This window comes from Harpia harpyja, chromosome W (assembly GCF_026419915.1).
Source record: "Harpia harpyja isolate bHarHar1 chromosome W, bHarHar1 primary haplotype, whole genome shotgun sequence".
NCBI classification, from domain to species: domain Eukaryota; kingdom Metazoa; phylum Chordata; class Aves; order Accipitriformes; family Accipitridae; genus Harpia; species Harpia harpyja.
Window position 1 is genome coordinate 10931907 of NC_068968.1, and position 14504 is coordinate 10946410.

General features: G+C 43.7%; 1 protein-coding gene across 6 annotated transcripts in view; it reads left to right on the forward strand.

The window, feature by feature from the left end:
• The window catches only part of LOC128136118 (nuclear cap-binding protein subunit 1-like), a 58980-nt gene that overhangs the window by 14629 nt on the left and 29847 nt on the right, over nt 1-14504 (forward strand). For 5 of the 6 annotated variants that reach the window (XM_052775262.1, XM_052775264.1, XM_052775265.1 and 2 more), the window contains 4 exons: nt 1841-1904; nt 7074-7184; nt 8478-8542; nt 9304-9366. In XM_052775262.1, coding sequence (XP_052631222.1) covers nt 1841-1904; nt 7074-7184; nt 8478-8542; nt 9304-9366 — 303 coding nt within the window. The remainder of the gene's footprint in view (nt 1-1840; nt 1905-7073; nt 7185-8477; nt 8543-9303; nt 9367-14504) is intronic. The other variant, XM_052775263.1, reaches the window with a different exon arrangement.

Here is a 14504-nt window from a genome sequence, read left to right on the forward strand (position 1 = left end):
GATAACCAGGGTCAAGCACAGTCCGGTGATCACCAGGCAAGTCTGTAGTGATGAGGCAGGGCTGAGGTCGAGTCAGTGGGTCAGAATCAGGGAGGTAAAAGCTCAGGTGTAGGCATAGCCGCAACACAACTGCAGTGTAGCTCATGCAGGGCCAGGTGCAAGAACCTCAGCTTAAAAGCAGCTCCCAGGGAAAAAAGGTTGGGGGGAACCTCTGCTGAGCATTCTTCTAAGTCATTATTTTAAGGCCACGTAATGGGTCTGGCTGGGATGGAGTTAATTTTCTTCATAGCAGTCCGTATGGTGCTGTGCTTTGGATTTGTGACCAAAATAGTGTTGATAACACACCAATGTTTTAGCTATTGCTGAGCAGTGCTTGCACAGTGTCAAGGCCTTCTCTGTTACTGCCCCCTCAGCAAGTAGGCTGGGGGTAGGCAAGAGGCTGGGAGGGGACACAGCCAGGACAGCTGACCCCAACCGACCAAAGGGATAGTCCGTACCCTATGACATTGTGCTCAGCAATAAAAGTTTGGGAAAAGGAGGAGGAAGGGGGAGACGTTCATGGTTATGGCATTTGTTTTCCCCAAGCAGCCATTACATATGCTAAGGCTCCGCTTTCCAGGAAGCGGCTGGACATCCTCCTGCCAATGGGAAGTAGCGAATGAAATCCTTATTTTGCTTTGCTTGCATGTGCAGCTTTTGCTCTCCCTATTAAACTGTCATTATCTTGATCCATGAGTCTTTTCATCTTCCTTTGGTTTTCTCCCCATCTTGTGGGAGAGGGGGGTGAGTGAGCAGCTGGGGGTGGGGTGGGGCAGGGTGTGTGTGTGGTGTTGGCTGTTAGCCAAGGCTAACCCACCACAGTCCAGCAACAAAACCTTGGGGGGGGATGTACTCAGGGCCTTCCTTCCCTCTCTTCTTTCTGGTGCTTTCACACCCAGACATTCCTATTAATTTTCCATTGAGGCCAATCTTAACACTTCTCTTGCAATTCTTTTTGCTGCCAGGCAACAGTCCAGTTAGATTTCTTCATTTCTGCTGAAATAATATCTGATATGGGTAACTGGTAACCCAGATAATTTACCACAGATATTTAGCTCTCTTGTGCTCCCAAGTAAGAGCCAGCAAACTTGGTATACTGTGCAAAAATTAGGCAGGAATAGTGTTTTTGGTGCGGATATGTGTTGTAGGTTTTTGGTTACAGCTTTTTGACTTGGCAGAGACTAGAAATCCAGTGCTGTTGAAGTTAATGGAGGAGACTTCTTTATTTCTCCAAAGAAAGTAAGACTAGAGGGAGGTTATAAGAAGTGCTAGAGAGCTAAAATTTGAAAAATAGCATTTTTTGCTTTTTATAAATAATGGGTGATGCTGTATCTTTTAATCAATTCATTTGTAACACTGTTATGTCTTCTGTAGCCCATTAGTTTGATGGGTTGAGAATGACTGGAAAGCAAATCTATTGTTTGGATTTTTTTTTTAATTATTTTTCCTGATATACCAATGTAGTTTGTCCTTTAGTGGACAGATGACAGCATCACAGGTCACTGTGAGGGTTTACGTAAAACTGTGTGTTTTGTTTAGCAGTCTGTCTTTAAGCATTGCTTGGGTATGTAGATGAAATGTGTTTCTCCGAACCATGGTTCAGGTACTGCTAAGAGCTTGTGCCAGGTTTTTTGTATGTGTTCTGTGGATAAATAGACGATTTCAGTCTTTGAGGTCTGCTTATTTTACCTGCTTCATAAGGGTAAACTCTTGCAAAGAATTAAATATTTCATGTCTGTTTAGTATCTACATCATTTTTGCTGTGTTTCAGTTTAAACTAAATGCATCTGTTAATTTACAGTGCTGCACAGTTGTTGAGCTATCCAGGAAATAATAAGATCCCCTTGAACTACCACATAGTAGAGGTATGTGTTTTACAGATAACCTCTTTATTTCCAAAGTAACAAACCCCAATTAACTCCATGATGGATCTATTAAATTACAGTATGACTCAGGAGTCTGCAGTCTTATCCTGTTGACTTAAAGTGCAATGGCTTTGAACAGGTTAGATAGTTGAATTTATTATCATTATTATTATTATTATTATTATTGTTGTTGTTGTTATTAATTTATTTATGTGATGTTTAGGAGCCTTGTTTGGGAATCAGGATCTTATGGTGCAACAGCATTCCAAGTCGTGGTATTTCTCAAGCTGTTCTTGAATGTTTCTCTGTGTTAATCACTCCAGTGTGCTAGAGTGTCTTGGAGATGACTGTACTTAAAAGATCTTGTGAATAAATGTTACTTAAGTTAGTCTTTTTTTAGTGATCTTCAAAGTCACTTGGATGAATTGTATACCAATGCCCCTGAAAGGCATTTGTTGTGAAATAGTGGTATGTTTTCTCCTTCAAGTTGGAGGATTTTAAATAACCATAAATATATATGGGATTAGGAATGTAGTTTTCCTCTTGCTGCCTCCTTTCAGTGGACTGCTAACAAGATGCAGAGCTGTATAAAACTTGCTTCAAAAACTCCTGTCTAAAGTTAAAAGATAAAAAGTGATTGCCATAATAACAGCAAATAGTCATGTGAAAAACTTAAAAAAGTGTAACTGGAAATGAAATTCAGAGCTAATTGCAAGAAGTCATAAGATTGTGGAATACTTACCTTAATCAAGATGGGATTAACAATTCAACTTTGCAACAAAACCCCAAATATTCTGAATGCCCTGAAACTTAGTTTTGGTCAGCTTGAGACACTTTCTGTACTCCAAGTTCAGTCAAGAGAAATCTTGGAGTTAGTAAAGTTTTTCTGCTGTTAACATCTAAGTACTTTCAGGGACCATAAAACTTCAGGTGTTTGTGCAACTGTTTTACAGAATATTACTTTATGCTCAGTTGCACATTACTTCCAAAAACAGTTATCGCACATCATTATTAAACAGACTACTTAAAGGCCTTGAAAAATTATTTGATTCAGAAACTCATCAAATCTGAAAATAACCAAAGTTCATATAGATGAGATTCTTAGAATCATAGAATGGTTTGAGTTGGAAGGGACCTTTAAAGATCATCTAGTCCAACCCCCCTGCAATGGGCAGACACATCTTTCATTTGATCAGGTTGCTCAAAGCCCCATCCAACCTGACCGTGAACGCTTTCAGGGATGGGGCATCCACAACTTCTCTGGGCAGCCTGTTTTCCAGTGTCTTACCACCCTCATCGTAAAGAATTTCTTCCTAATATCTAATCTAAACGTACCCTCTTTCAGTTTAAACTATTGCCCCTTGTCCTGTCACTACAGGCTTTGGTAAAAAGTCTCTCTCCATCTTTCTTATAAGCCCCCTTTATCTATTGAAAGGCCACAATAAGGTCTCCCCGGAGCCTTCTCCAGGCTGAACAACCCGCCTTTCAGGTTGTTCAGCTTTTCCTCAGAGGAGTGATGTTCCAGCCCTCTGATCATTTTCGTGGCCCTCCTCTGGACCCACTCTAACAGGTCCATGTCTTTCTTATACTGAGGACCCCAAAGCTGGATGCAGTACTCCAGGTGGGGTCTCACAAGAGTGGAGTAGAGGGGCAGAATCGCCTCCATCAACCTGCTGGCCACACTTCTTTTCATGCAGCCCAGGATACGATTGCCTTTCCGGGCTGCAAGCGCACACTGCTGGCTCATGTCTAGCTTTTTGTCCACCAGTATCCCCAAGTCCTTCTCTGCAGGACTGCTCTCAATCCATTCATCACCCAGTCTGTACTGTTATTGGGGATTGCCCTGACCCAGGTGCAGGACCTTGCACTTGGCCTTGTGGAACTTCATGAGGATCGCACAGGCCCGCTTCTCCAGCCTGTCAAGGTCCCTCTGGATGGCATCCCTTCCCTCTAGAGTATCAACTGCACCACACAGCTTGGTGTCATCCGCAAACTTGCTGAGGGTGCACTCAATCCCACTAGCTATGTCATTAATGAAGATATTAAAGAGTATCAGTCCCAGTACGGACCCCTAAGGGACACCACTCGTTACTGGTTTCTATTTGGACAGTGAGGCATTGACTGTGACTCTTTGGGCGTGGCTATCCAGCCAGTTCCTTATCCATCTAACAGTCCATCCATCAAATCCATATCTCTCCAATTCAGCAGTAAGAATGTTGTGGGGGACCGTGTCAAAGGCCTTACAGAAGTCCAGGTAGAGGGCATCAGTTGCTCTTCCCTTATCCACTGATGCAGTCACTCCATCGTAGAAGGCCACTAGAGTAGTCAGGCACGATTTACTCTTGGTGAAGCCATGTTGGCTTTCTCAAATCACCTCCCTGTCTTCCATATGCTTTGACATGTCTTCCAGGAGGATCTGCTCCATGATCTTACCGGGCACAGAGGTGAGGCTGACTCCCAGACCTCTCTTGGGTCTGATGGACTTGTGTATGTTCAGGTTCCTCAGGTGGTCTTGAACCTGATCTTTTCCTACGATGGGAGGGACTTTGTTCCCCCAGTCCCTGCCTTGAGGTTCAGGGACTTGAGAGATGTGGGAACAGTGATTGCCAGTGAAAAGGGAGGAAAAAAAGTCGTTGAGTACCTCAGCCTTCTCCATGTCGGTTGTCACTAGATCTCCCGTCTTCTTTATCAGGGCGGGTACATTTTCTTTAATCTTCCTTTTCTGGCCAACACACCTGTAGAAGCCCTCCTTATGATTCTTCACATCCCTTGCCAAATTCAGCTCCAGCTGTGCCTTAGCTTTCCTGATCCCATCCCTGCACACCCGGGCAGCATCCCTATATTCTTCCCAGGACGCATGTCCCTGCTTCCACTGCCTATGCATTTCCTTCTTGCGCTTCAGCTCAACCAGGAGGTCCTTCCCCAGCCATGCTGGTCTCCTGCCTTCCTTGCCTGATTTCTTACATATGGGAATTTAGAGCTCTTGTGCTCCAAGAAAAACGTCCTTAAAGAGCTGCCAGGTCCCTTCTGCTCCTTTATCCCTGAGGGCAGTTTCCCAGGGGGTCCCATGCACTGATTCATTAAACAACTGGAAGTTCGCTGTCTATCACCAGCCCTGTGGAGAAGGACTTGGGGTACTGGTGGATGAAAAATTGGACATGAGCGGGCACTAAAAAAGCCGGCTGCATAAAAAGAAGCATTGCCAGCAGGTTGAGGGTGGTGATTCTCCCCCTCTACTCCGCTCTCGTGAGACCCCACCTGGAGTACCGCATCCAGCTCTGGAGCCCCCAGCACAAGAAAGACATGGACCTGTTAGAGCGGGTCCAGAGGAGGGCCACGAAAATGGTCAGAGGGCTGGAACACCTCTCCTATGAAGACAGGCTGAGAGAGTTGGGGTTGTTCAGCCTGGAGAAGAGAAGGCTCCGGGGAGACCTTATTGTGGCCTTTCAATACATAAAGGGGACTTTATATATTATATAAAGGGGCAGGGGGGTTGGACTAGATGATCTTTAAAGGCCCCTTCAAACCCAAACCATTCTATGATTCTATGATTAAGAAATTATCCTTGATGTTCTCCAAGAGTCTCCTAGACTGCTTGCAGCTTGCTGCGCTGCTTTTCCAGCAGATGTCAGCGTGGTTGAAGTCCCCCAGCAGGATCAGAGCCTTCGAGTGTGATGCTTCCTGTAGTTGAAGAACGCTTAGTCAACATCCTCCCCTTGATCGGGCAGCCTGTAGTAAACGCCAACCACGAGGTTTCCTTTGTTGGCTTGGCCTCTAATTTTCACCCATAAGCTCTCAACCTGTTCATCGCTGTCTTTCAAAGACAGCTCTGTGCAGTCAATCCATTTTATTTTTTTTACATAGAGGGTAACCCCCCACCTCTCCTTCCTTGCCTGTCCTTTTACTGAGAAGAAATGGAAATCTGATATAAAAACTGTTTGAGCATAACTGCTAATTTCCTTGGTTTCCCTCCCAAGTATTTGAATTTATTTTTGAATACTAACTTTATTTCTTGTCTACAAATGTTTTCAACAGACCTGCAGCGTTTTAAACTTTAACGTGAATTCTGCAGCCTTGTATTCCTTTTGCTTATTGCTATTTCCTTGTAAGGCCTGTCAAGCTGATAATACATTGCCTTCAACTACAATATAATAAACATCTCTAAGAGATTTCCCTTGCTTTACAGATGGACACAGAGCAATAGATATAATTTAGCCTAACTAATATTTTCTAAATGTTGAAACAACACTTTTCTTTATTTGGAAGGCAGAAGTAAATATAAACTGAAAGCAGTCTATCCCTTTTCAAATAAACCCACTTGTAGTGGTGACTGAAAGGATTAATCACCTGTGGGACCTCATATCTTTAAAGTTCATAATGCCAAGCCCAGAGTTCTCCATACTACTCTGTAACTACTCTGTAGTCTGTGTGAAAAGCTCTGAAGTGTGGCCTCTTTTTCTTAATAGTTCCACATAGATGTATGTTTTGGTATTATTGGTGTCTGTCAAACCAAAGTATCAAAACAACATAAGAACTTAGAACTTAACTGAACGTGGAACTTAAGCTTTACAGAGTCTGGGTATGTCATCAGTGCCCTGATCTTTCAGGTAGCCTGGGGATAGGAGCAGTTTTTTGCCTAACGGACATGCAAATACCCTTATATAACTTTTTAGGTGGGAGTAAAGTAAATGCAGTGCTATAAGAAAGGTACAGATGTCACTTTCACGCAACTGGTTTTTCATGTTAAATGCTTATCTTTCATTTAATACTTTCCTAGGTCAGGAGCAGATGAATTCAGCTAGCTTGCTTGCTTCCTTCCTTCCTCAGATTCTGCTATAATATTGCGTTAGCTCATGCTATAACTCAGTGCGCATTTCTACACTGTTTGTTGTATTTACTAGACATAACAGAATTTTTGCATAATGCTAGTCTTATGCATGGCATTAATCTAAAATTATAGGGGTAATTAAGGAGGCTTGTATTAGTATGTTGAAGGGTTTGCACTATCTTTTGAAGTTCCTCTCTTATTCCCAGAAAATGAGTTTGACAGAATAAAATGGGCCTTGTTTTGGTATATAATTGCTGAATGTGTGCATTGCTGTTCTCAAGTTCAGGACTGTGCAGACTGAGTCTGACTGTGTTCTGATTCTGTGCTTTTCTCCCACATAGGTAATATTTGCAGAATTGTTTCAGCTTCCATCTCCACCACATATTGAGGTTATGTACACAGCACTCCTCATTGAACTGTGCAAACTCCAGCCTGGCTCTTTACCACAAGTTGTATCCTTTTCATGCTGCTAAAGAGCCTTTTTAAAATGGAGTATTTTTTTCTTTTGTTCTGTACAAGATGGAATAGCAATAAATGTCAGCAGTAATATTCCCGTATTTAGCTGCATGAAACTTTGCCAATAACACTGCTCACATGAGGGAATAACACAGCTCAACAGTCATAAGTAAAGCCTGCATTCAAATCTAAGCCTGTTCTTTAGCTTGCAGACCAGGCAAACTGAGAGACCTTGTTCCGATTCTTCCCCAGATCTTTTTGAGGAGCCCTCTTGTATCCAAGGGATGGAATAAATAACTTGCATGATTCTGAGCCCTGTTTTTACATCAGGGCAGCTTGTGGCATGGTTATAGTCACATTAAAACCTGGAAAAGGAAAGGAAATTATTAATTTCTTAAATCTTTTGTTGTAACAGCAGTACGAGTGCTCCTAGTCCATTTCATTGCAAAGTGTAGTAGATAGTTTAAATTAACCTGTTTGAGTTTGCACTGAAATGGACTAGGAGTATTCATAAAGTCAATAATAATCTCTCAGGTCAGAGAGTAGCTAATGGTGAGGAAGGAAGTATCAGCTCCTAGCTAATTCTGAGTGTTGCATTGGCCCCTTTTCATTGTAGTTTTAGATTGTGTCTGAGCTAGTTGCTGAGAATGGAGGACTAACAGACATACCTACTGGTAATTCCATTCCCAAATTTTTATTCTACTGCTTGAAATCACCCAGTGATTGTAACCACATAGTCTAAACTCTCACTGAGACTATCCCTAAAATTTTGGGAACCTGCTTGCACTAAGTATCAATAGGGATGCAGCAACAAAGGATCAGGGTTAGCTGGCCATGGTCTTTGGGTCAGGCCAGTGTGGACGTACTTTCTTGAGCTGTTAATGATGAGCAAAGATGGTCCGTTGATTAGGCAGCAACAGGAGCATGTGAAGCTAAAACTGTGAGATCATAAAAATGTGGTCCATAACAAGGTTGATGTCCATTCATATCATTAGTGTGCAGTTTTTGTTGTCTCATGGTGGGGATTCTGGCTTCCAGTAAAAGCAGCTAATGGTCTCACTGTAATTAATGGAAGAAACCCAGACTTGGATTAGAGAATAGATGTTACTTATTGGAGAAAACTGCATGCTTCATTATTTATTTATTCCTGTGGCCTTTTCAAAATGGGGTAAGTCATGATATAGAGACAGGGAGCTGTCAGTAGAGAGTTGATGAAATCATCTCTGAAAAATTGAGAGTAACTTACGATTTCAAATGCTTCTCTGTTAACTTTAATAAGAAACTTTCAGCTTGCACAAGCCACAGAAATGCTTTACATGCGCTTGGATACAATGAATACTACATGTATAGACAGGTAAGTATATATTTTGGGGACAACAGAAAATGTTTCTCATTTTTCTTGTGCATTGGATATTGATGTATTTTTTAAAAGGATCATATGAAATCCTTGATAAACAGTTTGGTTCTGTACAAAATGTTTTTGGGGCTCTAGACTTGAGCCATCTGAAGAGAAGGTAAGGGATGGACTGACCTTGCCTTTCTTCCCCCAGAAACTCTTTCCTTCAAGTCACTAGTGTGATTAGCTATACAGTGCAGCTATAAAAACTATGACAACTCTTCCACATCCATACTCCCTTCTGTTATGTACTACTTTCTCCTCCCTATTGGCCTGAGGAAGGAAAGGGTTGGAAGTGGGTTTATGGGAAGGTTGGCTAGCTGGAAAAGAGCAGTGGTGTTTCTGTGGTTTGAGTGGTCTGCATTATGTAGAACTAAAATTACTGTGCAAAAATGTAAAAACCTGTAGACTTGCACTAAGTTTTTTTTCACTGCTTATTTTAGTAAGTCATTAGTCTCATATATGCACCAGAACAAGAGAGACTGCACATTCATCCATAAAGGCTGGCTTTTGACTCTCAATTCAGTCTTTTTGTATGAGTCAATATCGATGTCTGTTTAATGCATTAATGACTACAGATTGGAGAGTTTGGGCTTATCTTTGAGATTTTCTTATAGATATATTCTACTTGTCAATTAGGAGGTTTGTGGGGATTTTTTTGTTTGTTTGTTGTTTTTCTTTGCAGTTCTGGTATTTAATAGAGCTTTCTTTTAAAAAAGGTTTATTAACTGGTTTTCCCACCACCTGAGTAACTTTCAGTTCCGTTGGAGCTGGGAAGATTGGTAAGTCAGTCTCTGTCTCCCATCAGAACTTAAACCTTCAAACTTATCCAGCAAATGTCACAACATAGTGGTTTTGTTAACTGTTTTCCACTAACACTTTTGACCCCTCCCCCCACACCTGTTTACTACCATTACTTGGTAGACAAGGTTGGTAACCTTTAGTCACTATAAAAACAATCCCAGTTTTCTGTAATGAATATCCAAGCAGTACTGTGTTCTGTAAACAGTGGAAACCTGATTTGCTTGTAGATTTTTGTCCTTATCGCCTCAGTCAGTTGTTTGCAAGCTTTTCAGAAGGGTTCTCCTACTTATCAGTAATTTGCCTTGACTCTCCTTCCCTTTGGCTCCCTGCATTCATATGTGTAACCTCACTCTCTGAGTGCCATCCTAACATGACACCCCCCACCCTCCCCCTGAATCTTAATCTTTTGGCTTCTAGCAGGAGCTCCCTGCACCCCCTCAGTGCCTAACCATAGCTTTCCCAAAGCCTTGTATTCCAGGTACCATGCCTTCTGCTTTCTCCCATCCTGTCCTGCTCCCACATATAAAGAAAGATTACTTGGGGGCTTAGTCCTCCCTACAGTCTAACTTCTGCAGCCTGCTACCATACCTGCATCCCATAGCCAACGTGCCTAGGTGTCCCTGGGAAGAGGGGTGCAGCCCTATATGTGATGCATTACTTCAGATTTACTTATGTCCCCTGCGTTGTGCCAATTAGGAGTTGTGTGTTTGCTGCTTATCAAGTTTGTTTATGTTGACTGACCAAGTGGGAGCCTCCAAATAGCTGTTTTTTCATTGCCTGCATTCCCCTTGTTGGGAACAGGTGTGGATATCTCTCTACCAAGCTGCCAGTTTTCACAAAACTTTTAAGAATATAACTGTCTCTGAGACTTCTCTTTCTCTGAAATGTATTTAATATCAGCTAAGAACCCAAAAATTGTTTGGAGGGAGGAACATAGTGAAATCATACAAGCTTTGTTTCCTCAGGAAAGCAGTCTAACCAACAGAGCAAACACTGCTTTAATTTTTCGGAGAAGCCATTCAAAAAGTTACCTTATGAAGAAGGGATTCCTAAGATTGCTAATGGCCAATAAGGAAATAGTGATAGACTGGCTCCTTATCTTCAAATTGTGTACACTGTAAAACATGAAAGTCTAAAACAGTTTGCTGACTAGGGAGTAATCTGCTGGTCAGCTGCTGTGGGTGATGCCTGTTTAGCTGGTAAGCAGAAATGCAGCTCCCAGAGTACAGAAAACAGAAGCAGTTAGCAGGGCAGTCAGCACACCAGGGAGCTCCAGACAGTGTGGGGCTGTACAGCAATGGTGGTGATGTGCCACAGGGCTCTGTCCCCAGCACTGGTTGGAAACAACACCCCTGATAAATTAAAAGCCTTGTTCCAGATGGAGCTTTAGAGGAAGAATGTCACTGTCAAGGTCTGGGGCTGCAGGAATTGCCTGAAGCAGGAGGTAGTGGTGGTTTTGCTTGTGGGAGGTGTGCTCTGGTCAAAAAGCAGAGTTGCCAGGTAAAGGAGCTGTGTAAGGAGGTGAGCAGGCTGTTGTAGTATTAGGGAAGGCAAACGGATCAACAGGGTCTGCGCAGAGACCTTGCAAAGACCAGAGCCTGAGCCACATAGTGCAAGGAAGAAGGGACAGCAAGAAGCTACACTTAAACCAGTGGTGGATGGAGATAGCCAAGATGGGGGAGGCTGGAGACTTGTAACTTCTGGAGCAGGAGAAAGGCTCCTTCTCTGCCCTTAGATCTGAACTTATAGGATCAGTACAGTCCTGTAATAACTAATGCAGAGGAACAGGCTCTGTAAAGGAGGCTTCAGAGCCAGTTGGGCATGAATTGTGCATTAGCACCAGGAGGAAGCAGTGGATGATAATGGTTGGAGATCCCTTTCTGCAGGGGATGGAGGCACCCATCTGCTGACCAGACGTGCTGTCATGGAAGGTTTGTTTTTTGCTAAGGGCCCATATCCAGGATGGTTGTGGAGAGACTGTTAAGACTTGTCTGGCCCTTGGACTATTACCTCTTGCTGCTCATCCATGTGGGCACCAATAACACTGCCAGGGGAGACCTGGAATATATCGAGAGTAACTACAGAGCTCTGGGGACAAAGGTGAAGGACACGAGTGGTATTCTCAAGCCTACATGAGGAGTGGATGCATTTTGTGAGTTAACAGCTGGCTGCATGGCTGGTGTTGCAGGCAGCACTTTGGTTTTTATGACTGTGGGTCCCTCTGAGGAATAAGGATTGCTAAGGAGAGCCAGGATCCATCTGACAAGGTGAGGCAAGAGCATCTTTGCCAACAGGCTTGCCAACCTGGTGAGAATGGCTTTCAACTAGGTATGTTGGGTGATGAAGTTCATACCATGAAGTGACATGAGGGAATGGAAAATGGGGTGGAAAGTACATGGGGCGAGGTGATGGGAACGAGAAAGCACTTGGAAGGATAAAGCAGGATGAAAGGGCCCCCTTCAAGTGCCTGTGCACAAATGCACACAGCCTGGGAAACAAAGTGCTAGAGCTCTGTGCAGATGAAGAACTGCGATGAGTAGCTGAGCTGTGGTGGGAGAGTTCATATAACCACAGTTCTGTAATGGATGGATTCAGACTCTTCAAAAAAGACAGGCAGGGAAGAAGAGGAGGGGAGTTGCCCTCTATGTGAAGGACCAGATTGAATACATAGACCTCTTCTATGGAATGGGCAACAGGCTGATTGAGAGCTTGTTGGTCAAGATGAGAGGAGAGGCCAGTGAGGGTGACATCATGGTGGGAGTTACAAACTACCTGATCAGGGTTAGAAAGTGATCAGTCATCTTTAAACAACTGGAGGAATTCTCTGGATCACAGACCCTGTTCTTTATGGAGGACTTAAACCTCCCTGACATCTGCTGGAAGGGCAACACAGAGGGATGCAAGTAGTCAAGGAGATTTTTGGAGGGTGTCAGGAATAACTTCTTGACACAGGTGCTGGATGGGCCAACCAGGAGTGACACACAGCTGAATCTGCTATTCACTAACAAGAAAGAACTGGTTGAGGATGTGATAATCAGTGGCAGCCTTGGCTGTAGTGACCATGCAATAGTGGAGCTCAAGATCCTGAGGGGAGTGAGGAAGGAGAGTAGCAGAGTACAGACCCTAGACTTCAGGAGAGCAGATGTGGTCTTATTCAGGGAACTGGTAGGGAGGATCCCATGAGAGACAGCTCTGAAGGGCAAAGGAACTCCAAAGAGCTACCAGGTCTTTAAGGACACCCTCCTCCAAGTACATGAATGGTCTATCCTGATACTCAGGAAACCAAGTAGGCCAGCTTGGCTAATCCGGGAGATCATAACTGAGGTCCAGTGCAAAAGGATGTGCACAGGAGGTGGAAGCAAGGACAGTCTACGAAGGAGGAATTTAGAAACATTGCCTGGGCATGCAGGGATGGTATTAGGAAAGCCAAAGCTCAACTTGAATTGAGATTTGCAAAGGACATAAAGGGCAATGAGAGCTTCTGCTGCTACATTATCAGTAAAAGCATAAACAAGAAAAATGCAGGCCTGCAGCTGAATGGGGCAGGTGATTTAGTGACAACAGAGATAGCTAAGGTACTCAATGCCTATTTTGCCTCAGTCTTCACAGACATGGTCTCCTGAGTCTCTGTGCTTAGAGATAGTGTTCAAGGAGGAGAAGAATTACCAGTAGTGGAAGAGGATCAAGTTGGGAATCTCTTGAGAAATCTCAACCCATACAAATTCATGGGACCAGATGGGATGCACCTGAGGGTGCTGGGAGAGCTGGCCAATTTCATTGTGAAGCTGCCCTCTATTGTCTTTGAAAGGCTGTGTAGATCAGGAGAGGTCCCTGATAATTAGAGAAAGGTAAATGTTGCACCCATTTTCAAAAAAGGCCAACAGAACAATCTGTGGAACTATAAGCCTGTCAGTCTCACTTTGGTCCCTGGGAAAATCATGGAGCAAGTCCTCTTGGAACGCATTTCTGAGCACAAGGGATAAGAAGGTGACTGGGAACAGTCAGTATGGGTTTACCAAGGGTAAATTATGCCTGACCAACCTCATCGCCTTGTATGAAAGGACTAAATTTGTGGATGAGGGGAGAGCAGTGAATGTCATCCACCTTGACTTTAGAAAAGCTTTTTACGTGGTCTCCTACAGAATCCTTGTATCCAAATTGGATTGTTATGGTCTAGATGGATGAAAACCTGTCTGGTTTGTCAGGCTCAGAGGGTAGTGGTTAATGGTTTGTACTCTACCTGGAGCCTGGTTACAAGTGGAGTGCTATAGGGGTCAATCCTGGGACCTGTCCTGTTTAAGATCTTTATCAATGACCTGGAGGAGACAGAATGCACCCTCATCAAGCTTGCAGACAACATTACATTTGGGGGTGCAGTTGATATGCTTGAGGATAGGGCTGTCATTCAGAGGGACCTATTCAGGCTGGAGAAATGTCCTGAGAGGAACCTCCCAAAATTCTACAAGGACAAATGCAGAGTCCTGTACTTGGAATGAACTAACCCCCTGCAATGGTGCAGGTGGGGGACTGACTGGCTGGGAAGCAGCTCTGCTGAAAAGGACTTGGGGATCCTGCTGGACAATAGGCTAAACAAAAGCCAGTAGTGTGACTTGCCAGTGACAAAGGCCAAACAGTGTCCTAGGCAGTGTCAACAGGAGTGCATCCAGTAGATTGAGGGAAGTGATTATTCCCCTTTACTTGGCACTTGTTAGACCTCATCTAGAGTACTGTGTCCAGTTTTGGCCCCCCCAATACAAGACAGACATTGAGAAACTGGTGGGAGTTAATCAGAGGGCCACCAAGCTGGTCAGGGGGCTGCAGCACATGCTCTATGAGGAGAGGTTGAGAACTGTGCTTGTTCAGCCTGGAGAAAAGAAGGCTTCAGAGGGACCTAATAGCAGCCTTCTAATACCTACGAGGAGGTTACTGAGAGGATGGGGCCAGTCTCCTTACTGAGGTGCATGACAGGAGGATGAGAGACAGTGGCCATAAATTCAAACAGGGGAGGTTCCATCTGAATATAAAGCAAAATATTTCATTGTGAGGATAAGCACTAGAGCAGGGGCCCAGAGAGGTTGTGGCATCTCCATCCTTGGAGGTTTTCAGAACTGATTGG